Genomic DNA, 24,823 nt, shown 5'->3' with positions numbered 1-24,823 from the left:
TTAGCTAGAATATTTCTGTCTAGATCAGCTCCCCCTCATCTATTATTTGATTACCCAGTGGTACAGCTCACATAAGAAAGGCAGGGTAAATATTTGATTCTTTCCCTCTACCCAACTTTAAAAATAATAACTTAGTGTTGCCTATCATCCTCAAAAGGTGACCAATTAATTTTTTAGGATCATTAAAACTCATGGATTTAAAGATTATCAATCCACTGAAGTTATTTTCCTTATTGAGTTTAAGTTGTTCTATCTTTGGCCAGTGGCAGCCTCTTTAAGTTGGTTCCTGTGTCCTTCGGGCATGACCTCAGTAGTATTTGATAGCTTCCTTGCTATTGTACGGCAAGATATTCCACGAGTTCATATTGATACTTCCAACACAGTCAGGACTGTATTGTTTTTACTTCACATCTTCTATCTTACATCAGTATCCCCTTTCTTGTGAGAATCCACATTCTCAGAGACCAGAGAATGATAGAATTAGATTATCACACAATTACAGTTTGCATAGTCTTACATTTTATCTACAGTCTTAGAAAAATCACCCATTTTACCACCACCAATAATACTGAAGCAGTTTAAAAAAAATGTTTGCATATACTCTCTCCGTTTTCTTTAGTTTTATCCACATTTTCACAGCCTATATCCAAAACAGTCTACTCTTTAACTCTCATGCAGTATGTGTTTTGCAAGTAAATAGGTATTTGACGCTCACCACCAGTCCTTAGGTTGGTATCTCTCTGGTCATCTGGATGTCTGAAGTTTGTTCTCCAGCCGATGCTTTAGGAAATGTGAGATGAAACAATATTAAATGCCTTTGCCCCCACAATGTTTCCAACAGAGGATGCCATCAAACACAGATTTTGTTTTGATTTGTTTTGGGCAAACTGATAGTTGAGGAGGGGTAACTTGGCATGGTTTTAATTTGTATTTCTCTTAGTATGAATCAGGGTAGGCATTTTTTAAATTATGCTTAAGGATCATTTCTTCTTTCTGTGAGCTGTTTGTCACATCTTTTGTCCACTTTTCTATGGGGTTGTTGGCTCTCCTCCTTTCCTCATTTTTAGGAGATTTTTCCTTATTAGGGTCATTACTCCTTTGTATGTGATATGGGTTATAAATATCTCTTCCTACTCTGTTATTTGTTGTTTGACTTTACTTATGGAGATTTAGGTATGTGACTCTACAGTATGTTTAAAACCTTCCAGGATTAACCCTTCACACATTGCTTTTTTTCAGATTTTTTGGGGGGCTATCATTGTTTATATTCTCATTGTAAGTATATATTCAATTTGTCTAGCTCTTGGAAAAAAAGACTGACATTTTTATTGGGATCATGTTAAATTTTTCAATAAACACAGGGAGAACTGATATCTTTATGATTTTGAGTCTTCCCATCTACGAACATGGTTTTCTCATTCCATTTGCTCCGGCCTATCCTGTGTCTTTCAGTAAAATGTGCTTAAAATTTTTTCCTCATTTAATTTTTGCATGTTTCTTTTTAGGTTCATGCCTGAATAGTGTATCTTTTTTGTTGCTAGCGTAAAAAGAGTCTTCTTTTGCATTATATCTTCTAGCTGGTTATTGCTGATGTATATGAAGAATATTGATTTCTGAATATCAAAGGCTTTTGAGTTAAGGATTTCAAAGGGGTCACAGTATAAAAATTATTAGAAGAATGAGAGATAATTAAGTATTTCAAGTGAGCAATGAGTCCATGTACCAGAGTAGGATCAGGAGGAAAAGGAAAGAACAAGGGGATAGGGACCTCGAAGGTACAGGACTTGGAAAGTAATCTGATGCTGAGGAGAGGTTGGAGGAAAGGGCACAAGAGCCCCCAACTGGGTGACTGCAGTGATGGTTATGTTAACAGATAATAAGAAGCGGAGAGGGTTGGGGAGAAGAGAACGAATTTCAATTTTGGGTGTTTAGATTTTAAGACTGGAAGTCAGGGAGAGATTAAGTCTGAAAACTTAGACTTAGAAGCCATCTGGAAGGGCTGTGGGAGGGTTGGAAATGATGAGGGAGAGAAAGTAGAATAAGAAAAGACAATGATTGAATGTGGAAGGATTTCTGTATGTCAGTAGTAGACAGAAGAAGCTGATCCCTGAAATAGACTGGCGAGGAGGGGTCTGAGGTAGGAAGTGAAGAATATAAAGTCATAGAAACCAAAGGAACAGTGACACAAGGTTAACCAATTATGAAGTGATTTTTGAGACAGCCATTTCAGAACTGCTATGAGGGTGAGGTAAAATTGTGAAAGATTAAATAAAGAGGTCTTACTGACTGGGGGTGAATCTGCATAGGACATTTAAACTCTTGTGTCTTTCAAACATCTGAAATCGAAATACAAGGTCCCATGATTTAAATAATCTATGTAGGTATCGGTTAAACAAACATGCTCAGGTGACAGTGACTCGGCTTAAATTTTATTAAGTTATTTCTTATGGCCACATAACCTAATTCAAAGTTCACCCCTTTGCCTGAATATACATTCTTACTTTACCTCCTGACAGATGTGATGCGTGTGTTCGAGGAAAACACAGCATTTTAGTGCTAAAAAGGAAAAGAATTCTTCCCACTCCTAGGTGAATGTTTGTTCTGTTATGTGGGCATGTGTAACAATCATAACAGCTTGTATTTAGGGCTTTATAGAATATTGTTATATCTCACTGAACTTCACAAAAGATTCTGGGAAGTAACAAGGACAGGGGTCATTATTCTTAGTAAAGTGCACAGAGGGGAAAAGGATGACAAAAACACATCTAGATCTCAGAAGTTCCTGACTCAGCCTGTGGGCATACGTTATGAGTCAGAACTGAGTGTAGGAAATGTTTATTCTAGCTGTCTTAAGCAGAAAAATACTTAAGGCAGGCAGTTTGGCACCTATACATAAATGAAAGAACAAGTTTTAGATTGTGCCTCCAGAAATGACTCCCAGGACAACATGGTAGAGTGGACCACTGGGGGACCAAATCCATACCTGGAATCACTCCAGAGATCAGGAAGCCAGACCAGGACTTTGCTGATACTGCTGCTGTTAGCATCACTGCCACCACCGGACTGCTTCTTGATAGTCACAGAACTGTTAAGTTGGTGCGGGAACATAAATCCCAGACACCTCAGGATCTCAAGAATGGACACTGGAACATTGCTGCTGAAACTCTTGCTATGAGCTTGCTTGCAAGAAAATCACACACACAAAAAAAAAAATGGGTAGGAGGATAGCTTTTGTTTCATTTTCATCCTCCAGATCTTGCAAGAATGCATCTAATAGATGGAATGCAATTTATATCCAGAACCCGAGCTGTGAGGAAGTCTAGAAAGTGTAGCTTTTGGCTTCCCAGGATCTGCATACTAGGAAGAGGCCAGAACAGAAACTGAGCAAGCCATTTTACAGTATTTGCCAGAGCAAACCTTTTGTGTTGACATTCAAGATGTTGGCAAAAGTGATGAACAGGCCAGAATCATGTGGCACACCACTAGGAAATGCTCTCCAGATGAGTATCGTTACTAGTATCCAAATAACTTGTCAGGGTTATGGTTATAATCGGCAGAGCTGAGACTTAAACACAGGTCTGACAACAATGACAGAATGCCTTTCAACTTGATCCATTAGTTTTGTATAGTTGTTTAAGAAGCTTAGACTCCACCTGTACTTATTTATTTATTTTTTTTTGCAGGGGGAACAGTTATGAAATATCAAATCTGTGGAAATATCAGGGCATTCTAAGGTTCTCTCCCAATTTGCCAATTCCAATGAAGAGGAGATGTAAGTTTGCCTTCCTTCAGGGAAACTCGTGGTGGCTTAGTGATTCCCATGCTCATTGAACATGCCACACTCCTGCTTAAAACCTTCTGGTGGCTATGTTGGTTAGAATCTGGATTCGTGTTGAGTGACAGAAAACTCAAAATTATGACTTAAACCAGAAAGAGGCTTCTGTCTCATGGAAAACACATCCAGAGGCAAGCAGTCAGGACCAGCAGAGCAGCTCCCCTCTGTCATCAGGCCCTCAGGCTCCTTTTATCTTGTTCCTCCCTCATCCTTAGCACGTGGCTTTACCGCCGAACCCAAGGAAGCTACCAGAGTTCTAGTCATCATATTCACATCCCAGCTGGCTGGGAGGAAGGAGGGCAGGAGCACTGCAAAGACACACACAAACCTTTTGATTGTATCTTTTTGGCTGAGTACTTGGTAAGTGGTCCCCCTTAAAAAGGGAAGCTGGTAAACGCAGACCTTGGCACAGATGGCTAGGAGAATGTGTATCAGTAGCAAACAGCAGTCTCTGCTACAGTGACATCACGGCATCCTGCAGTCCTGTTCTTTGTGCATCTTCCTTATTGTACTGTAAAATTTCAAAATGACTGACGCCTTCTCTAGCCTTGGCACAGGGACTGGCATATTTTAGACATTTTATCATTGTTTAACAGAACATTTTTTTGTCAAGTTTTTATTTCCTGATGAAATTTTAAAAAGTGGTTTATTTAAATCTAGTTTCTCTCTTGATTTCCCATACACCAGGGCATGTACTTCCAAGAACGAGAGAGGAGGGAAAAGAACTCAAATAATTGAGTTTTTAAAAAATACAGGTAAAAATTCAAAAGCAACAAAAAAAATGAAAAGAAGTATAAGAAATATAAAACTCAGAGTCTAAATAGAAACAAAATCCCTATAAAGATCAAACTTAATTCTAAGTATTAAGCCAGAACGAAAACTTCAAAGAAGCCACCAAATCAAATTACTACAGCAGGTAATTTGAACAAGTATCTTAAGTACAGCATAAGAACTAGATCTCGGAACCAAGTTAATTCCGGCTCTACCTGTTACCCTTAGCAGTTTATCTCTGAGCTAAAATTTTCTCACTTGAAAAATGGTATTTTTTCAGAATTGTTAAAATGAGAAAATGAGCATATATGCAAAGTGTTTAATACAGGGTCTAGTGCAAGGAAATATTGTATATATAGTAGCAAGGCTGTTCTCACAATATATTTCATTTATAAAATCATTTTCCCTTCCTTCCAAAAAATTTAGTACTTCTTAGAAATAAAGTCTATCTTGAAAATGGCGGGGTTTTTTGTTTTTCCATTTCTCCCCTTACAAGCATATTATAGCTCCAGGGCTGGTCATATACATAGTTTTAAAAATTTCAGATTATATACTACTGATAAATGATCCCACCTGCAAATTAATTCTAATTATTTAAAAATTCATTTATAGCAATATATACCAAAATAAATCTCTACAGACTGAGCAGAATCAAAGTTTTGGTCTTCTATTATGGTAACAGATACTAAGGGCATTTGCATTTACAATACGCAATAATGCTTGATTTTTCAACTCAGAGAGGGAAGGCAGGATTCCAGTTAACAGTTTAAACTGGTTAACAGGCTACTTCTAAATGTAGCCCTTACTAAGAACCTTCTTTTGCCCAGTTATTGAATCTTCTAAGTCTGAATTCTCAGCTCTTTCCTTCTAGGTAGCATGTTATCTATACTTCTAATTGGCACTTCTCAAAGAACATGTAATTAGTTCTTCACAAGACTATGAGTCTCTCTCAAAGGTGGGCACAAGATCTTAGGTCCTGGTATCTTTTCTAGGTTATAGAACTCATTTTAGGTGGTTGACCACATGCTCCTGGAAATGGGCCCTTCCCATAGCTATAAAAGGTGAATCAAGAATCTAAACTAGTTGGTTTTAGGGTGGGCCTTTGACCTTGTTTTGTATAAAGGGACTAAGTGTGGGGGAGGGAGGTGGAAGTGGGTTGGGAGGGAGTGCCTAATGGGAGAGTCTGGGAAAGATTTTTCTTTCTGATAAAACGCTGAGAGCTGCCCTTGCCACCTCATTTGGGGTGTATGAAGATGCAATATTTGGAGCTGTGGTAGACATCTTGTGACCATGAGGCAATAGACACACGAAAGCAAAGCTGAAGAGGGTGGTACAGGAACACAAGAGTCTGATTCTTGATAACACTGAGTCATTGAATGAACCCATGCACCTCCCTATCTCCATAGCATTATGTTAAAATGAGATATGTCCTTATGGTTAAAGCTAGTGTTAGGTTTTCTCTTACTTACCGCCCAAAGCATCTCAGGTACTACACATTTTTTCCTCTAGAATTTCCTACTGGTTCCATGATCCATATCCAGTGCTTATTCTTGACCATATTAAAAAAAAGTCTCCCCTTGTCACTGAGAATCCCCCTAAATGAACGATTTTAAAGTAACATCCAGATAGCTTGCTACTTCTTTTATTTTATCTTGAGTGACTGCTGATTGTCTTCCTCAGGGTTAGTTTTTCTTCAGGTACTTTGGAATTTTAGTTTGCAGGCTTCTTTACGAGTCTTCCTGCTACAACTGTTTCCACCACCTGTCCACACTCAGGGCTCCAGTCCTGTGGTGATAGTGGGGTTATCACGGATCTAAGCAGATCTGTATACACAAGGGAGCATGCTGCTTGGCTCAGGGCCTGGCCCTGGCTGCTGCTGCATCTTACTCTCCTTTCAAGAGCGAGGAATCTCCATGGCAAACCCTGGCTTCTTATTTTTTAGGAGCTGAAATTTATGGCTGCTCTTTCCTGCTTCCAGACTTACAGCCCAGGTGCTGGCTTACAAGTTCAGTGCACTTATCACTTTGTACTTCTGGTTCACCAAAATGCCTATGTTGCTTTTGGACATAGCTGTGCTTTAAAATTCCCTCCACTTTCCTATTATTTTTTCAATTCAAAGCTTCCAAAATATCCACATCTAGATACTCCATGGGCGAACACTTTAAAGCAAACAATACATGTCAATGAGCAAAAGGAAAACTTTTGTGGGGGGGGACAACATAAAGGTCTATGCCAAGTACCATTCTCTGGTAGTAAATTCTAAGTGAACAGCAGAGTTCTGATGAACGAAGTATCTGTGCAGCCTTCCAGGTTAGTAGCAGAGAACAGACTAGCAGCACTGTTCCTCCTGGTGCTGATTTTTTTCCTATTGCCTTGAATTTCAGGAGATCAAAGGAAGAACGGCTTCGGGTCTGTTTATAAAACAGCATGCGGCCTATATAAAGTAGATCCCATAAATCACCTTAAGATCCAGTCAGTTTAATATAAAATGTTTTTAATTGTTTTCGAAAACATTTAAAAAACAATTTTTGAGCACTTTCAATAAAAAAAGAGAACTGAAATGCTACTGCAATATTCAACTACCGTAGTTTCAGCAGGTACAACAGACAACAAAACACTGGGGAGATCTTGACTTTCTGCACTAAATGAAAACATGAAACAGGGCTTGTTTTTGTCATTTATGGTGTAGTAAAGCACATTATAGTACAGGACTATTATATGAACCTCGGATGCACTGCACAAAAAAACACTTTCCTTCTTTTCAGTTCAAAAGTCAGTGCTTATTGCAATTATATGCAAAATTATTTACTTCATGAAGTCTTATCATGATAAACAGTATGCAAAATGTTTTAAACATCAAAACGATGAAAATAATCTGAGAAAAGAACATATTCAACAACAACTAAGCAGAATTAGTAAACATAAAAAAGTAACTAACTTGTGAATAACTATGCTTGTCTGGTTAACACTGAACCAGGTTCAATACAGCCAAGGGGGAAAAAAAAGTGGTTACAGGAATACCTAGTACTGTACAAGATAAGCCAATAACACTCATGCACATTTTGTGATCATGTATTAACATGGTGAAGCAAACTAAACTTAATTCTTCCTGCTGTAATATTCTCAGGTAAGAGAATAAGAATTAGAAATATCTCATTGAGATCAATGCACATTGCTACATAAGACAATTTTATCTGTCACTTTGATGACATTTTGTCTTTTCATAATGAAACACATTTAAAAAGTTTAATCTGTGGACTGTATTGGTTGCATTTATCCTAAGAGATGTGCCTACCACAGGTTCAACAAATTTAGTGCAATATATGAACCCCAGAAAGTTTGCTGGACGAATTCAACCAAATTTAAAGTGTTTGCTGCAATACTGTACAGGGGGTTAAAAATCCTCCAGTCTATATTTTTATCAAAAAAGATTTCCATTATTTTTATATTAGTAGGAAGCTAATAATGTAAACAAGGGATTAGAATGGCCTCAAAATCTCCTTTTCAGAGTATTTCATATAGAAAGGCTCCCATCATTTGTTAAAAGAAATCACACAGTTTCCTTTGGGTATTGCATACTTTGGTGTGCAGTAGTGCTGTGTCTCAATGTACAGTGAAGAAATAACTAGCATCAAGAAAAAAATATCTAACAGATCATTAAATCAAGATAACAGCAAACACACACAAATGCCAATAACTACGACATATCAATATATAAACCTCTGAGCCAACCCTAGCACCAATTATTTATCAAAATATGTTAATACCCTACCTTGCAAATTTATTGAACAATGAAAACCTTATTAAATTAAACCCTTCATCACATTTGTTAAATATTCATTGATTGTAGTCTTCTGATTGGCTTACTAATTAAGGTAAAGGAAAGCTTAGCTAGGTTCAAGGTAGCATAGCAATGGTTTAATGTTAGCTTTAAAAACTTAATGGCAATTTTTAAGTCTATTTGAAACTGATCTTGAAACTTACTTTTATGAAGCTGTCAACTAGTGAGAAGATTTCTGTCAGGGTGAAATTCATAAATAATTATTCACAAAACAGAATGGGAGCCATAGAGAGAAACATTTTAAAACAAATCCTGAGTGCTTATTTTGCAATTGTGGTTATCACAATAAATAAATTAATAAGCATGTTATAAAATGCTCTTCTTCTTCAAGTACTATTGATATCCCCTTTGTTTTACCAGAGATATAAAGATTTGTGGCTTCAGACCTCAGGTGGCGAAATGTTTTCCGATCCGATTTTTATGTTATCTCCTTCCTGGCCTATTTGTTTTTCGAAGGGACCTCATGATCAAATTGCATTTCTAAATTCAGGAGGAGTGAAGGAGTCAGTCACTAAACTGAGGACTTAGAGAATACTACAATTAAAAATCTTCAAAATAAATCTTAGAATTTTAATATGTGCATGCAGACATTGTGATGAAACTAAGAAAATGCTTTTATTTCCTTCTAAATTCTCCTATCTCAACTACCAAATAATAAAACATAAAATATTTCCTAATACATTTGTATTTATTCCACTAAATTACAATGTTTGGAATTATCTGTTGTGTGTGCACGTGTGCATGTCCCTGTGTGTTAGCTCCACATTAAAATCAACATTTTAAAATAATACTAATGCAAGGTCACAAATATAAATGGCTACTAGTATTTCCTTTTAAAATGTTTAGTGCAGCTTTTGCTTTCCTTACATTAATGTTTAATTTTCCATTATTTTCTCCTATTTAAGCCCTTCATTCAGGTGCAAATGGTACTGAAGTCCTAGAAAGTCCTACAGAGATTTTTTTTTTGTCATCCTACAGTAGCTCTATGCTTCAAGCCTAAATACTTATAATAACCTGAATATTATCCCTGTTTCAAGGAAGACCTTCTTGTCTACAGTTCACTTTAGCTATGATTTCATATCTAAAAGATAATGCCAACAACAAAAAATAGCCTATACCTAAAATCAATGGTTTCCTCTAAAATCTGTGCAGATAAACCAATGAATTAAAATGAACTTACACAAAATAAAGATCTAGACTGCTCTTGTAAAAGCCTGTGAGTCTTCTGTTTACTAGCAAACAATGTGATTAAATGGGGAACGTTATAAAATTTTAAAACCTAATACTTGTTTTTCTACAGCCTACTCTCTTCAGAAACTTGTTAAAAGCTGAGGCGAGTCTAACCGTTTCCTACTGAAGAAGAAACCACTTCTGCAGCAAACTCTTTTAAAATGTCACAATTAATAGTAAGTGTTTCTGCTGCGGGAGGCACTTCCATTAAGACAAATACAATACATATGTCTTTAGATACAGTGTGCTACATATTATAAAACACAATTTAACCCAACATTTCAACAGTAGGATGGTCCTTGCTTTCTATCCATTCAAAACCTGATGAAGTCATAGAGCTCATGGATTCACTGCAAATTTGCTGAAACAATGGGTCGTTCTTTAATTCTTCCAGTGTAGCTTCATCATCTTGTCCCTGCTGACGACCTGGATCAAACAGTAGATTTGGGTCTAAAGTGTTCAAATCACTGATGCCTGAGAGTTCAGAAGACAACCTGATATCGCTAGAGAAATCAGACGCAGGATTAGTGAGATCAGATGCTACCTGACCTACCAGCTGCTGGTTGGCTTGCAAGCTGTCTCCACTCAACAGGTCTTTAACAGTGCTACTGAAATCCAATTGTTGCTCTCCAATTTCTGATTGTGCTTGATTATCTCCAGGAGAAAAACTGATCTGATCGGTGCTATTACTTTTGGTGAGGTAAGATGGTGTCTGGAATTCATAAACAGAAGTGCTGGAATCGATCGTATTCTGCGGGTTGGCACTAGGAAAGACAGGGGAAGTTTCCAAAATCTGCGTGAGATTCATCCGGGCTGTGTAATTGGAGGGCAGGTTGTTCATGCCCAAACCTCTCACTGCATCATCATTGTCAGAATCAAGTTTACTCAACAAAACATTGGTTATTTTTTTACTGTTTGTTTGCTTCTGAAGAGCATTCGGGAAGGCTGTTTGCATCATGACTGTCAATGGAACTGATTGACTTCTTTGAGCTATGTTGTTGGCACATGCATCTGTGTGAACATTTGTGAAAACATGAACTTCTGGGGTTACTGGACTTCCAAAGGGGGTCACATTAGATCGAGGGATATTAGATAGGGGATAGAGGGTGCTTCCACTAAGATTACGTTGGCGATGAACAGCAGGGCTCACACTCCGGCACCTGAAGTTGCTGCTGGCAGATGAATTAGTTCCTTTATTATCAAGAGGGGCGGGGACCGCAAAACCCTCCTGTTTGTTGGTGTTATTTACAGTGGCACCTTGATGCTGCACAGGAGAGACAGGAGTCAAACGACCAAAATGAGTGTCGTGCTGTCTGGATTGAGACTGGTAAGACTGTCCAGGCACAGCAAAAGCGTGAGGTTTCCTGAAACGGTCTTCTACTAGTTCCTGATAGCTTGGGAGAATGCCATGGCCAGAAACTGATGAGTTACCAACCCCACCATACCCATTATTCATCCATTCAAGCTTGGTTTTGTCAGGGTGTGTGGCCATGGGTCTTTGCATCGGTTTCACAGGGCTACTTGAGACAATGCTGGCATCGTGATACGCCATACTGGAGCTTATTGGGGTAAATGCAAATGGATTCCTGCATTCAACAGGGCTGGGAGGGACACTACTGCTGCAGTTAGAATGTGGAGTACCAATGGGTGTGTGCCGGCTACTTCCTAAAGCACTATCCACAGGTGTGGTCTGGGCTAGCCTGGAGCAAGGGCTCTCTCGTGACAGACTCTGAGACCCAGCAATCATTTCAGATGTTGGGGTTGGCGTGGGGGTGGGGGTGGGGGTGGGCGTGGGGGTGGGAGTGGGTGTGTGGATTGGAGTGCCGTTGCTATGGATTGGATGATAGAAGTGGGCACTGGAGGCATGAGATGACATCGGAGCTCCTGGCGTTACTGACTGACTCTGAAGGGTCATTCCCATACAGTTACCGTAAGAATGCGAATTGTTCATCGACATCTGCTGCTCCATGAGCACCAGCTCTTCCACGATACTATCTTGTGTAAGTTCATCATCAAAAGGAAAGTAGCTCTCATTTGTCTGGGAGACAGAAGGCTCAAACTCCTTCAGTTCGGACTGAAGAGGTAACTGATCTGAAGACTGTGCTTGTATTTGATTCAAAGAAGATTCTTGCATCTGGCTGTGCAGCTGCTGGGAATACGTGTCCTGTGGCATTCCTTCTAATTCCCAAACAGATTTCTCTAAGTCGTTGATGTCAGAGTGCTCGGGAATTGTCATAACACCGATATCCTGCTGTTGTTCACAGCCGGCAGATATAAATTCAGAATCCTTAGTGACCTGTTGCCATTCGTTTGGATTAAAGCTGCCATCTGATTTTGAATCACTATCCAAGAGAAAGACACTGCCTTCAAGCTTTACTTTTACGTCTGGAGATGATGATGGCGTCATTTGCTGTTCTGAAGCTGAATCACTGGTAACAAGAGCAGAATTCAAGGGCTGATTTGCTACTATGTGTGAGTTGACATTTGTTGATATCTTGCTAGGAATCTGAGCACCTGCTACTGAACTTTCTGTTTTCCCTGAATGTGGAACCTTTTGGTCCTTCTTAACACTGCCTGGTTTCTGACCTTCGGTGACAACTGCAGAAAGCTGTTCCACTGTTGGTTTCTTTACAGGAGGCACCTGGGACTCTTGCAATGCAGAAGATAGTCGCTTTCTTGGACTTTTAGTGCATAATTTAGGGTCTTTATTTATTGAGTCACCATTAGATGGTGAGCTGGTGCTGGTGAAAGCTAAGTTCTGAGTGGCAACTGAGACAGTGACAGAGCTTTGATTATTGCCTGTTGAAGTGCCTGGCAGAATTTCATTACAGCGATTTTTACATTTGGTCCTCTGGTCACAGACCTTAGTTGCTTTTATTTCACTGACACCTTCATTTGAAGGTTTTTGCACTCCTCCATCTGTATGACTTTTCTGCCCCGTAACAGCGCTGGGCGTTGTTTTGGGTGCGTCAGCCCCGTCAGAGTTCTCTTGGCACTGCACAGGGTGTTCATCTGATGACGCTTCAGGTTCCATTTTGACCTCCACAGCGGATGTTCCCCCGGTGCTGCTGGTCCTGGATCCAGGAGACTGCAGTGAAACCACAGAACCATTCTTGATCTGAGGAATGGTCTTTGCTTCTTCTGTTGTCCCTGTAGCGCTATTTACCGAGGCAGAATGTTTAAGAGGGGCACTGTTGCTGCTGGGTGTGAGGGATATTGCCGTCATTTTCACCACATTCAGAGAACTCACGTGTGAAGTGGGCACAACAGCCGTTTTGATGGGACTGCTAGTAAAGAGGACAGTGGTTGGAGAGCGGATGGTGAGTGCACTGGTGTTGGCTGGTTTGGGTAAGATCTGAGGGTAGCGGTGCCGGGCAGAACGATCCCCACCAGGACTGGCTGGAACATTCTGAGGAGTCTTTGGTGCCTGTTTCACAGACTGCATGTGCTGAGTGACCACCTGTACATTGAGGGGAAGAACTTTACCATCAGAGGAACTCATTGGACTTGGTGAAGTTACCAATTGCCTGGTTCGCTGGACCTGTTAAAAGGTGGAAAACAAAGCAGGTTTAACAAGTCTAGACTATGATCGGTAACTCATATATTCGTTATTATTAAGGCATTCATTACATGTAATGCTAAAAGGAAAAAAAAGACAGTTCCCATGTTAGGTGAGAGTTCTTCTAAAGTAGATTCTATATAACCAGACACATACCTATTACAATAAATGCAGCACAGTGCCATATAGCTACCAAATACAATAATATGTAAGAAGAATATTGAGATTTCAATGAAAAACTTCACATCTGTGTTGAATACTTGCCAAAACAATAATTTTTAAGGTTATAGGGAGAGGAGATAAAATCTTGAAGAAACGTGCAACTCTAAAGGTATCCAACTAGAGTCTGTGCAAAGATGATTCACTCACTCACAGGGGACACTGTCTTATAAATGCATCTACCTTCGACATTAGTGATAAACCACTGTGGATGAGGTCTCAGATAAAACTACTGCCTCGCATGTTTGCTCTACAGTGAATAGTGCAACAAGAGTATGGTTCCTGGGTAGTGGGTTTTAATGACATGATGATGATGATGATGATGATGATGATAACAACAAGAACAAGAAAAACAACGTAAAATATCTCCTTAATAATATCATAATAAATAGCAACATAAAATATCACCTTGCTTTAGCGTGATGCACTCTCATTAAAATTTTTTTTTTAATTGATGAACTCTGATTTTACAAGCCCTTCATCATCGCCTCACTTGTGTGAAACAGGAGGAGAGAAGACTATAACCTTGACTTGTTGATGAAGAAAGAGACTCAACAGCTAAGGGACTTCCCTGGGGTCCTATGGCCAGCAAGCCAGAGGTAGGTCTATGCTAGTACATTACCAACCCACTTTACAATTTTGCTCCACCTGAATGTTAAAAAGAAAAAAAAATTTAAACCAAAAAAGGCTACAATCGTGTCATCTTTGCTTAGCTAGAGATGAAACAACTCTGACAATGACGCATCTCTTACATAATAAACCTCTTGACTGGTTACGTGTGTACTTACATGTCTTACAATTTCACCTATGTTCGTTTCATAGCTCACTTTGTAATCAACAACGTACATCCTGAATTAAAGATAACCGACTGAACTGAAATCTGTGCGTGGTCACAAAATAAGTTTACAACTGTATCTACATCTGTATTCGTCTCCTTCTCATGTGCCACTCTGCATTAAGGAACTGACTTTCTACCACCCCAGTAAGGCCAACACTAATGATATTACCGGAATGGGACTAGGGACAGCTGCCACAACGATACCAATAGGCTGAGGAGAGAGGATTGCTGGATTTCCATTAGAAAGACTCGTCACTCCGTTGGCTGTAGCGCCTTCTGATTTTTTTGCTGAGGATTCTCCTGGCAAAGGGGATTGTAGTTTCTGTTCTTGCTGCTTCTTCTGTATTTTCCGTTGCAATTGCTGTTTAGCATCAATAGGAGATGGCAAAGTCTTCACTTGAGGCTGAAAGGAATTACTTTCAGCTGTAGGTATAAAAGCAGAAGGCTGGGTGATTCCTTTAATTCCTGAAAATAAACAGAAAGGAAAGCTAAACACTCTTTTCTAGAAGGCGGTTACAACTCACTTTCTTTGACTACGTTGCCATCTACTGGACAAAGCAACCAAACCCAGCAAATTTTAATTCACAATTTCTTTATAAAGCACAAATATTATTAGACTTCCAGTTTATAAATGTTTGTCAATATGGTTTTAATTGACATCTTAAAATATGGTTCAACTCAGGTGACAGTTGTAGTTAAGTCAGCTATAATAGATGAAGATTTCTAAGAGGGAAGTAGCTGTGTCATAAATGTGCAGAAGGTAAGATAAAAAAATGCCAAGACAGCAAGTTTTAACTTTTTATTGGTAGAGACCAGAAAATCTCCCTTCCTCCTCCTCTAATTAAGAAATGCATGCATTTTTATGATTTTAATATTCAGCTCACAAGGGGCACTCAGTAAATATTTGCTGAAATCATCCATATCTTAGGGAAAAAAAAAATCACCAGGGGAAAACAAGTCTTTAATTCTACTAGCACGTTATGCAAATAGGTATTACAAGTCTAAATGCTACTACACAATTATTCCAGTAAGACCCAGGAGAAATTAAGGAGAGTTTCTGAAGACTGAGTTTAAGATATTCTGAGAAAGGGTTACTGAGAGAAATTTTTAAAGCGTTAGTAAGATCAAAACTAAGAAAAAGGAATGATAAAATAAGCAAGGGATAAATTTTAATTTCAGAAAAATTGATTATGTAATGCAATTAATTTTTCAAAAGCTCACTTCACATTTAGCGTGTGGCACTGAGATCATTAGAAAGTCGGCCGAGTTCAGTAAAAGCAGTGGAGAGAGGCAAGGGGAGGACACTGCTGACCTGCTGGCACACCCTGCCCTTCTTTCCCCGGGTTCTGCTTTTCCCCTTCTGTTAACAGCAACAGCTTGGAGTGGGAGACGGGAAGGAGAATGTGACTGTAAACTCCTACCCCCACACTGACTCCTCAACAAGCCCTCATTTTCTGACTTCCCCTTTATCACCTAAGTACGATTTTTTTTTTCTTCTCAAGCCCAACTCAGATTGCACGGCCGCTGTCTGGCCTGCAGCCTCGGCTCTGGCTGCTCCACACCTGCACCCTGAGAGCCTCTGCCAAAGGCTCCAAGCTCTCTGTCTTACCCCTCCTGCCAGGGTTTCTGGACAGAAACGAGTTCCAAGCAGCTGACTTACCGAAGGACATCTGTAATACAACCTGTTCTTAATATGGACACTATATTTATAAAAAACCAAATTCACCTTCAAAGGATGAAGATTATTCACTATCAGAGGTATTTTTTTAAAAAGTGGCAATGGCTGAGAACAAAATTTCAAGAGATTCTAAAATACTGAGTGACGACACAACTGTCAAAGTAACAGCCTCCCAAGCTGTCTACTTTGAAAAAGGGCAAACTCCTGTTTATAGGTGTGATTTTTAGTATTTCTGCTTAAATAACACATCTTTCTTTAAACTTACGCCTTAAAAATCCATTCATTCTACATTTCCTTCAGTCAGACTACGTGAATAATGTGGGAAATAAGGAAGACAGAGATGTTTCTTCACCCCATGAGAACTCCCCAGTCCTCAACTTGTTTTAAGTACTTTTCTAGGTGTTAGCAGGGGTAGAAGAAAGAAAACACAGAAAGGTTTTATCTTTTAAAACCCCATTTTGCTGAAAGATAAGAAGACAGTACGACGTAATGGAGTTAACCTGGGTTTTGGAGACAGACAAATCAGGATTCAAATTCTGGCCCCACTACTTCTCTGACTATGGACAAATTACTTTATTTCCTAAATTTGTTTCCCACTCTGTAAAATGGGACTAAATATTACCTATCTTATAGGACTGCAGAGGGGATAAACGAGGAAACACATATGAGCTATCCAGCTAGACCTAAGGCTGCCCAAGCATGCTCCTGGCTCCTATGTAAGCATAAGTGAACAGATTCGGATCACATAGTTTACACCTAGGTAGGAAAAATTATGTTGAAGCTCTTGTAAAAGGTTATTTTACTGATGTCATTTATGGTCCTGAACTGGCCATAAAATCAGAGAACAGAATAATCTCTCTCACACACATACCACAAATACTTAAAGCTTCTGATAAATATAAGAGAGAAAAATGATTTCTTATTAAAATGTTGAAGTTAAGATAAAAAAGTAAAGTTATTTGATAGTACAATTATAGTTCTGGCTGTGATAAATCTACTATTTCATATTATTACATTTTCCCATAGAAATTATAATTTCCTAGAGTAGTACCATAATTTATTCACTTTTTAGGTTTATGAGGTATGATAGAAATAAGACATTTAAAAAATTTTATCAGAAGAGATACTTCACACAGCTATGAAAGTTAGGAGTGAGTCATTTATTCCAACAGTACTGTTATTCCCAAAAACATCAATTCTAAAGTTCCTATCTGAATAAAAATACTCATTTGAATACACATTAAAAAAACTTCTTGCTATTTTACAGTAATGCTTCATATGGTTTATTTTTTGTGAGACTCAGGTACCTTCTACATTGTTCAAAGGTCATTTGACTTATAGCATTAGTTTTTGGGATAGAAGTCTTAGCAAATAACTTAAAAACTTACATTTTTAATTTGTAATATTTAATTTATTAATTTAGATACATATATACTTAAAAATACATGTATACATATTCTTTAAATTTTAAAACAGTAATGGAAAAATTAATAAACTATCAACTAGGAAATCTTAAAACTTTCGTATTTCAGCAGAGCAACATACAAAGCTACAGCTTTAAGCTTTATAATGAAAGAACTGTTATTTTTGTCTGCTCAACAAACCCATCTGAATTTAGTGTTAAGTGAAGTAAGAGTGAACTCACACAAACACTGCAAAGACAAAGTTCTCTGGCTAAACTCTTCTTTTGCTACCAACTCTAAATATAGTAACACCCTGTCTATTTTCAGCTTGTTAATCATTTTGTACCTGGTGGTGCTGCTGCCATTACAGTTAGAGCTGCCATCGACTTGGTGCCTATATAGTGACTCTTTACAAGGAAGCGGGCTAATTCCAAGACTGTGTCAAATGGCTGGCTTAACACCTTCTGGGCCCACTCACACACAAGACGGCAAGCAGAAGAGATAACTTCCTCGTCAATATTTTGAAGCTGCCCAGAAGGCTCTGCTCCTTCCAACTAAACAAAGGAAAAAGGAAAAGTTAACTTCTAAAAGAAAGTTCAGAGAAATTAAGTTGAAGCACATTCAAGATACATATTCTTAATTAGAAGATACAATCTGAATCCGTCTGGTCAAAGTAGTACAAGGTGACTGGTGTTGGCAGGCATACTAGAGCCTTGCAAATAAGAGGCCTGTGCCTGTGCCCACTGGTGCACAGCCATCAGCAGCACCGTGAATGTAACACTTAAGCATACACTGTGAGACACATACGAAGACTAACAGAGGTTTTGAATTTTTCTAAAAGCCTTTTCTGACATCACAAAAACAAACTATGCCATGAGCCATATTTTCTTTTCTGAAAACATTTATACTATACATGTTACTCTATAATTTAAATTTTCCTCTTGACAATGTATATCATTTACGTATCTACAAATCAATAACTTTAGATCTATCTTTTTTCCCCTTAATTTCACTAGCCATGTTGATATAAGTCACATATGCTAACAATTTCCAGACACTACTGAATTTTTTGGCTCATTTACTTTGTGAAAGGCACAGTTCCTGGTGCCTGGTTCTATTCCAATGAGACTATGCAATATGCATTTCCATGCTGGTAATAAGGTGCAATTTTACTTACTAAAAAGAAAAGGCAGAAATTCTTACCCCATCTCCAGTTTTGTGAAAATCAAGATTGGGCAGTGTTGGCATATGAACAAAAGCTTTTTTTCTTAGTCCACTGTAGCAATATGTAATAAATGGTTAAGGTCGAAAGTCCTCTAAATTAAACCAGCTGTTTACATAATTAGCACTTGAAAAGTAAGCGTATATGAAATAAGGATAAAATCACCTGAGATAGGGTCTACTTTCTGAGTTTTTCAGTAAGAGAAACCTTAATATTAGAAAACTCAGGACACTTTTACTCTTTAGAAACTGGAACAGTCTGTGTAGGATGTTACCGTCCTAAGTGAAACAAAATGATTCTCATCTGTTATAAATTTTATGAATAACTGTTCTTAATAAGCTGTGCCAGCCACCAGTAACAAACAGGTCAGAAGGAAAGGAATATCCAGATGGAAACCTGGCAGGGAGAAGGGAAACTTTAGCCCAGGGCACTGGGACAAAAACAACTCTTCAGAGTGTCACAAGGGCTTTAACCTTTTCACTTCTCTTTTTCCACTGAAACACACTGGATTATCGCCTGTAACATGCCAAAGACACAACAAGACATTTTCATTTATACTCAGGAAACAAGACTAGGTCATGCAACAAGGGGTTAAAGAACACCTGAAGACTGTTAGAAAAACAGTCTTTCCCCTCTCCTGGCTCATCTCCTCTACAGCAGAATTTTTATACTTTGAAAAAGGCCAACAGCTAAGCAGAGAGAAAGGATGTATTTCTAACATGATGCAGAGACCCTCAACTTCACAATCTTCTCCCAAGGGTCGAATGAACTTTCATAAATTCTTAATTTTCATTTGCTTACTTCTGTTTGCTCCTAAGTATTTCTCTATCACAAGAGGGACCTTTTATATGCCCTAGATGTAATTTTAATACAGCCATTAAATGGTTAGATGAAAAATACTTTAAAGAGAATACTAATCTTCCAGTACAAGTTCCACAAGAAATTTTTTTGAATATTGCATATTTTGTCAAGAAGATTCCTATGTTTCTAACATCAAGGAAGGAAAGAAGATAAGCTAACATTTTTCTCCATTTTTACTGATACGATTTACAATTACTGTACTATGGTTTGCCTCAGTAATTCTTATTAAAGAAAAAAAGATCAGACCATCAAGAACACATTGCAGTGACAGAGTAAGGTGAAATCTATCACAATCCTAATAACCACTATTTGTTATTTCCCTTGCAGTTTAATAAGTATCTGGGAAAACAACATTTACAATTATTCTACCAAGTACTTTTGAGTTGTTTGTATTTGTTGGTTTGAATTTATTTCTAAATATAGTGCTAGCTAAACTACAACAGCAGATGTTCTGTAATAAGTGAGAACTTAAAGAGATGACTAAGAACCATTCTCGTAAAGGATATTTAGATTTGCCTCTCGTGCCCAGACGACGTGCCTTCATGTTTGGAAAGACATTTTTCATGATCTTTCCAAAGTCAGCAGCACTTAATGGATGGTAACCAAGATTGTCACAATAGCTCCTGCAAAAGAAGGAGGGACCAATTTAGAGAGCAACAGAACTCAGAGTTACATAAGCACAGTGCTGTTTCAGTCCAATGTGACCCCTATGACAAAGGGAATAAACACAACTTCAAGTCGTTCGCCACAATTTTCACTCGATGCATGATCATCATTCTTTAAAGACTAGCTCAGGTTTAGTTGGCTCGTTTCATCTTCAAGGTATACAGTATCACCGCTTTTAATAGCATTCAAGAAACTTGCTGGAAGAGATACTGGCACAAAGTTTTCCAACGACAACCCAACTGCACACTCTGAAATGAGTATATTCAGACTCAACCAGAAGGCTATACGTTTTCACATATATATCAAACTTACATACTGGAACAATTTCCTGTGTAAACATTATGTCAGACATTAGAGACAAAATTATTACATGGTTTAGAATAGAAAAATGATATGATATATCAAAACTAAGAGACCTTAGGGATCATCTATACCAACACTCAAATTTCACCAATAAGGGAAAAAAATGAAGACACAGAGAAAGGTTCCAAAGGTCCAGTGTTCTCACCCCTACAGCTCCTATTACTGTCAGGAAAAAAGCACTTTGTAAGGCAGTAACTTCAAGTGGGACCAGGGAACCAAGCCAACTCTTAACTACTACTGGAATCAGGTATTCTGTTTTTCACTAGAGCTTCCAGTCATAGGTAAAAGGCCAAGCCCAGTTCAGCAGCAGGAAAAGGCCACATTTTGCTCTAGCTACCAAGGCCTTCCTCGTAACTGCTGGCCTTTGGGAGAACCCCTATCTGAGAAATACCATAGAGGAAGTCAGAGGAATTCCAAAGAAATTCAGTCAAATCCCCCCACCTCACCCCCTATTTCAGCAGCAACCAGAGCAGCTTCTTGATGAAGAGGTCATGCAGTGGAGAGCCAGAGACAGAGCTTTAGGATGAAGAAGGAAAACCCCTGGAATGCTTGGTGGGCAGGGTACAGTGGTATCCTGGACTTGAGTTCTTACAGACTGCCGAATATCTTGGCATATTCTCAAAGTGACCTGAACTCAAGGAGTCAAACTGGTAGAGTCTCAGGAGAAGGCAGGAACGCCTGGGAGCCTTAACACAGAGAACAGGGGTAGGTCTAAAGACAACAGTATTTTTCTTAATTGTGCCCTTCCTATCCCCACACCAAGTACCAGACACTTCTACTGGGGGTGGGGGTGAGGGGAAGGAGAGGAGTTGCCCAGCAAATGCATTCCCAACAATGCTGAAGAGCAGGGAGACGGGAAAGGACTACTCTGTACAGAGAATTCCCTCTACAGGGAATATGGGATACATCATATTTAAATTGAGACTAAATGTGGTATTTCAAGTGGTTCAAGGGCCAAGGTTTAAAGTATAAAGTAATGGAGTGACTATTTTGGGGGGGCTGACAATTTAAATGAATTGCGTCAAATCAGAAATGTTGTTTCCTCCACCTAGAATGTTACTTTTCTTACCCTTCAAGACCCAGCTTAAATGATGATTTTGAACGGGTCTTCTGACTTCCCTACCCAAAGCAGTGCCCTCCTGCCACACCCTTACCATATTCCCTATCTGTGTACTTATTTCTCTTCTCATGACTTATAGTTATGTGCCAGTCAATGTGTTTGTTGTTTGTCTCCTCCATTAGTCTGCAAGCTCAGCCAGGGCAGTGACCATATCTATCTGGTCCACCAAGGTATTCTCTGAACTAGAAACAAGATGAAAGAGTCACACTAAGCCCACCTGTCATGTTAAACTTTAATATGACATGTAATTTAAAATGACTTTAATTGTGACTTAATAAGTATGTCATGTTAAAAATGACAAAAAACCTTAAAGAAACACATAAAACAAAAAGAGCAAAAAAGAAAACACTGCTCACTGGCTCCTATGACAGCACTGGCAGATGGGCCTAAAGAAACTGCAACCAAGTAAAGAGAATCAAAGCAAGGAGTCTAATGAGAGATACAATATCCATTCTAGTCTCCCTCTGTGATTTTGGTTTTGATGCTTTTTCATATTAGTGTATCAAAGTTTTCTCCTTTGGCAGAAGGGGCAGGTGGAAGGGTGGCAAAATTCAGGATCAGGATGATCAACGCAAAATGTGCTTGTCACACAGGAGTAATCCTGAGTGTGATTTTAGAATGTGACCATCTAATTTCATCTGGTTTTTAATTCTTATTTATTCCACAAGAAGAGAGGAATTCACCTTTTGGAAAAATGACCTTTTTTTTTTTTTTCACAATGACCTTATTTTTAAAATACTCTTTAGTAGATAAATATAAAAGTACTTTTCAGACATATAACTAACTCAAATTAGACCTCCTGAATCAAACAGCAGGCAATGTTAAGAATAAACCTGCTTATGATTCAAAACTCTGTACTGTGACATCTTATGCATCAAAGAGAAAATAAGGAGAGCCTCAATTTTAAAGTAACACTAACAATACCTGAACAGGTCATCAATTTCCTTAATTCTGTGAAATCTCAGAACTGGAAATGAGTTGTTGTATAATTCAACTTCCTGCTGAGTGTAGAATAATGGGTTACCAAATGTTTACACGTTCCTTGACGGGGAGGGCTCTGCACTGTGAAGGGGCCTATCCAATTTTCAGTGGTTCCAATTTTCCAAGAAAATGAATTTCATTATTACAACCTCTTCCCCACTGAGAAGTTCTAAGCAGTCAATGACTGTTTAATATAATCATTTATAGGCTGTCTATTCACATTTTTGAAACTATTGCTACATAACAAGCCATAGGTCATTCCAGGTCATGAGGAGACCTTGGTTATTTACATCTTGTTTTCTGACTTCATAACTTTAACTGCAGGTTGATCAAGCAAGATATGGTGTCAATTAACACCTAACTCAGCGTCAGATTATATTTATGCAAGATGCAAAACAGAGGAAGGAACAGAGGATATTTTGTTCACAGGATAACTAACACTCTAATGCCATTCTTAAAATGAGATTTTTTTTTTGGTCTTACTCTTTTTTAAAAGTTTGCTACACAGACTTTGAAATTAAACCTAACATTCAACATGGCCATCAACATGTCACTCAAAGTCGTCAGCAGCAAGTCAATCTTTAACGTTTACTCATACCATTTATAAACAAACTGTACATTACGGTAAGGTAAAGGTAAAATTTTGTTTAAAAGTACAAAAATACAAACAGAATAAAAGACTAGTGGCAAAAGATAGTCATAGGATACATAACAATACATGAACTTTTTGGACTGTTTTGTATGTTACATCATTTAATCCCCCCAACAACCTTGAGGCAGGTTTTTTTTTTTTCCCTCCACAAGGTTTTTACACTCCTTTCAAGACACTTAATTTCAAAACTACTATAAAGAAGCCCCTATTTTCTTGCAGAAGTAAAAATCCTCAACATTATTTATGTGAAAATGTTCACACATATTCCAGTATATATAAAGTATATGTGTTATCCATAGTGTCTAAATGCCAGTTAATGATGGTGACAGTAGCCCTTGGAATACAACTAAGTTGCCTCACTGCAACAACGCATCACGACCTACAAAAAGACTGATGCAAAAGGTTATCCTTACAGTATCATGTAGAAAATAAAGGAAAATAGCATTACATGTCTTTGAAATGTTATAAAGTCCAACTACTTTTATGTATAAGAATATGCTTTCAATTTGTGGTGTAATTCTCAGCTATGGACTCCTACAATTCAAGGCATGCTACTGTCTTAATGTATGAGTTCAAGATCCATTTTTTAAACCCTTTGACCCTCTTCACCCATCTCTCCCACCCTCTACCACCATCTTCTGGTGATCAATAATACATTATCTGTATCTATGAACTTGACTTTTTTAATATAAAATTTTAGTTTCAACATATGAGAGATCACATTATATAAGTCTTCCTGTGTCTGACTTATTTCACTTAGCATAATGCCCTCTAGGTACAAATGCTGCAAATGGAAAGATTTCATTCTCTTTAATGGCTGAATAATATTCCACTACATATATGCACCACAATTTCTTTATCCATTCATCCACTGATGGATACTTGGATAGTTTCCATAGCTTGGCTATTGTAATTTTTGGGGCATCTCCATACTGTTCTCCATAGCAGTTGCACCAGTTTACATTCCCTTTCACAGCACAAAGTTTCAATTTTCTCTATATCCTCACCAACACTTGTAATTTGTGTTGTTTTTTTATAATAGGTATTCTGACATGAGTGAAGTGACATATCTTTGTGGTTCTGATTTGCATTTCCCTGATGATTACTGATGTCCAACATCTTTTTATGTACCTGTTGGTCATCTTTATGTTTTCTTTGCAAACTGTCTAATCAGACCTTCCAGCCCATTTTTAAATCAAATTACTTTTTTTTAAATTATTGAGTTATATGAGTCCTTTATACATTTTGGATATTAACTTGTCAGATATATGACTTGCAAATATTTTCTCCCATTTAGTAGCTTGTCCTTTTATTTGGTTGATGATTTGCTTAGCTATACAGAAGCTGTTTAGTTTGATGCAGTCCTACTTGTTTAATTTTGCTTTTAAAAATTTTATTTTTGGTGTCAGATTAAAAAAAATCATCACCAAGACCTATGTCAAAGAGCTTGCTACCTATGTTTTCTTCTATGTGTTTTATTATTTCAGGTCTCATGTTCTAGTCTTTAATCCATTTTGAATTGATTTTTGTGCATGGTGTAAGATAGGGGTCCAGTTTCATTCTTTTGAATGTGGCTGTCCAGTT

At 38.1% G+C, this 24,823-nt stretch overlaps 1 protein-coding gene across 3 annotated transcripts in view; it reads right to left on the bottom strand.

Moving 5' to 3' along the window:
* Nucleotides 1–7,079: 7,079 nt before the first annotated feature.
* RFX7 (regulatory factor X7) overlaps nt 7,080–24,823 on the bottom strand; it is a 120,653-nt gene continuing 102,909 nt past the window's right edge. For all 3 annotated transcript variants that reach the window (XM_032481120.1, XM_032481121.1, XM_032481119.1), the window contains 5 exons: nt 19,964–20,080; nt 18,578–18,662; nt 17,721–17,928; nt 14,463–14,758; nt 7,080–13,218 (listed from right to left, as the gene is read on the bottom strand). In XM_032481120.1, coding sequence (XP_032337011.1) covers nt 9,946–13,218; nt 14,463–14,758; nt 17,721–17,928; nt 18,578–18,662; nt 19,964–20,080 — 3,979 coding nt within the window. In that variant the 3' untranslated portion in view covers nt 7,080–9,945. The remainder of the gene's footprint in view (nt 13,219–14,462; nt 14,759–17,720; nt 17,929–18,577; nt 18,663–19,963; nt 20,081–24,823) is intronic.

The sequence above is a fragment of the Camelus ferus genome, chromosome 6 (genome assembly GCF_009834535.1).
Source record: "Camelus ferus isolate YT-003-E chromosome 6, BCGSAC_Cfer_1.0, whole genome shotgun sequence".
NCBI lineage: Eukaryota > Metazoa > Chordata > Mammalia > Artiodactyla > Camelidae > Camelus > Camelus ferus.
The sequence above is the reverse complement of the archived record's forward strand: the minus strand, read 5'-3'. Positions and strand labels throughout refer to the sequence as shown.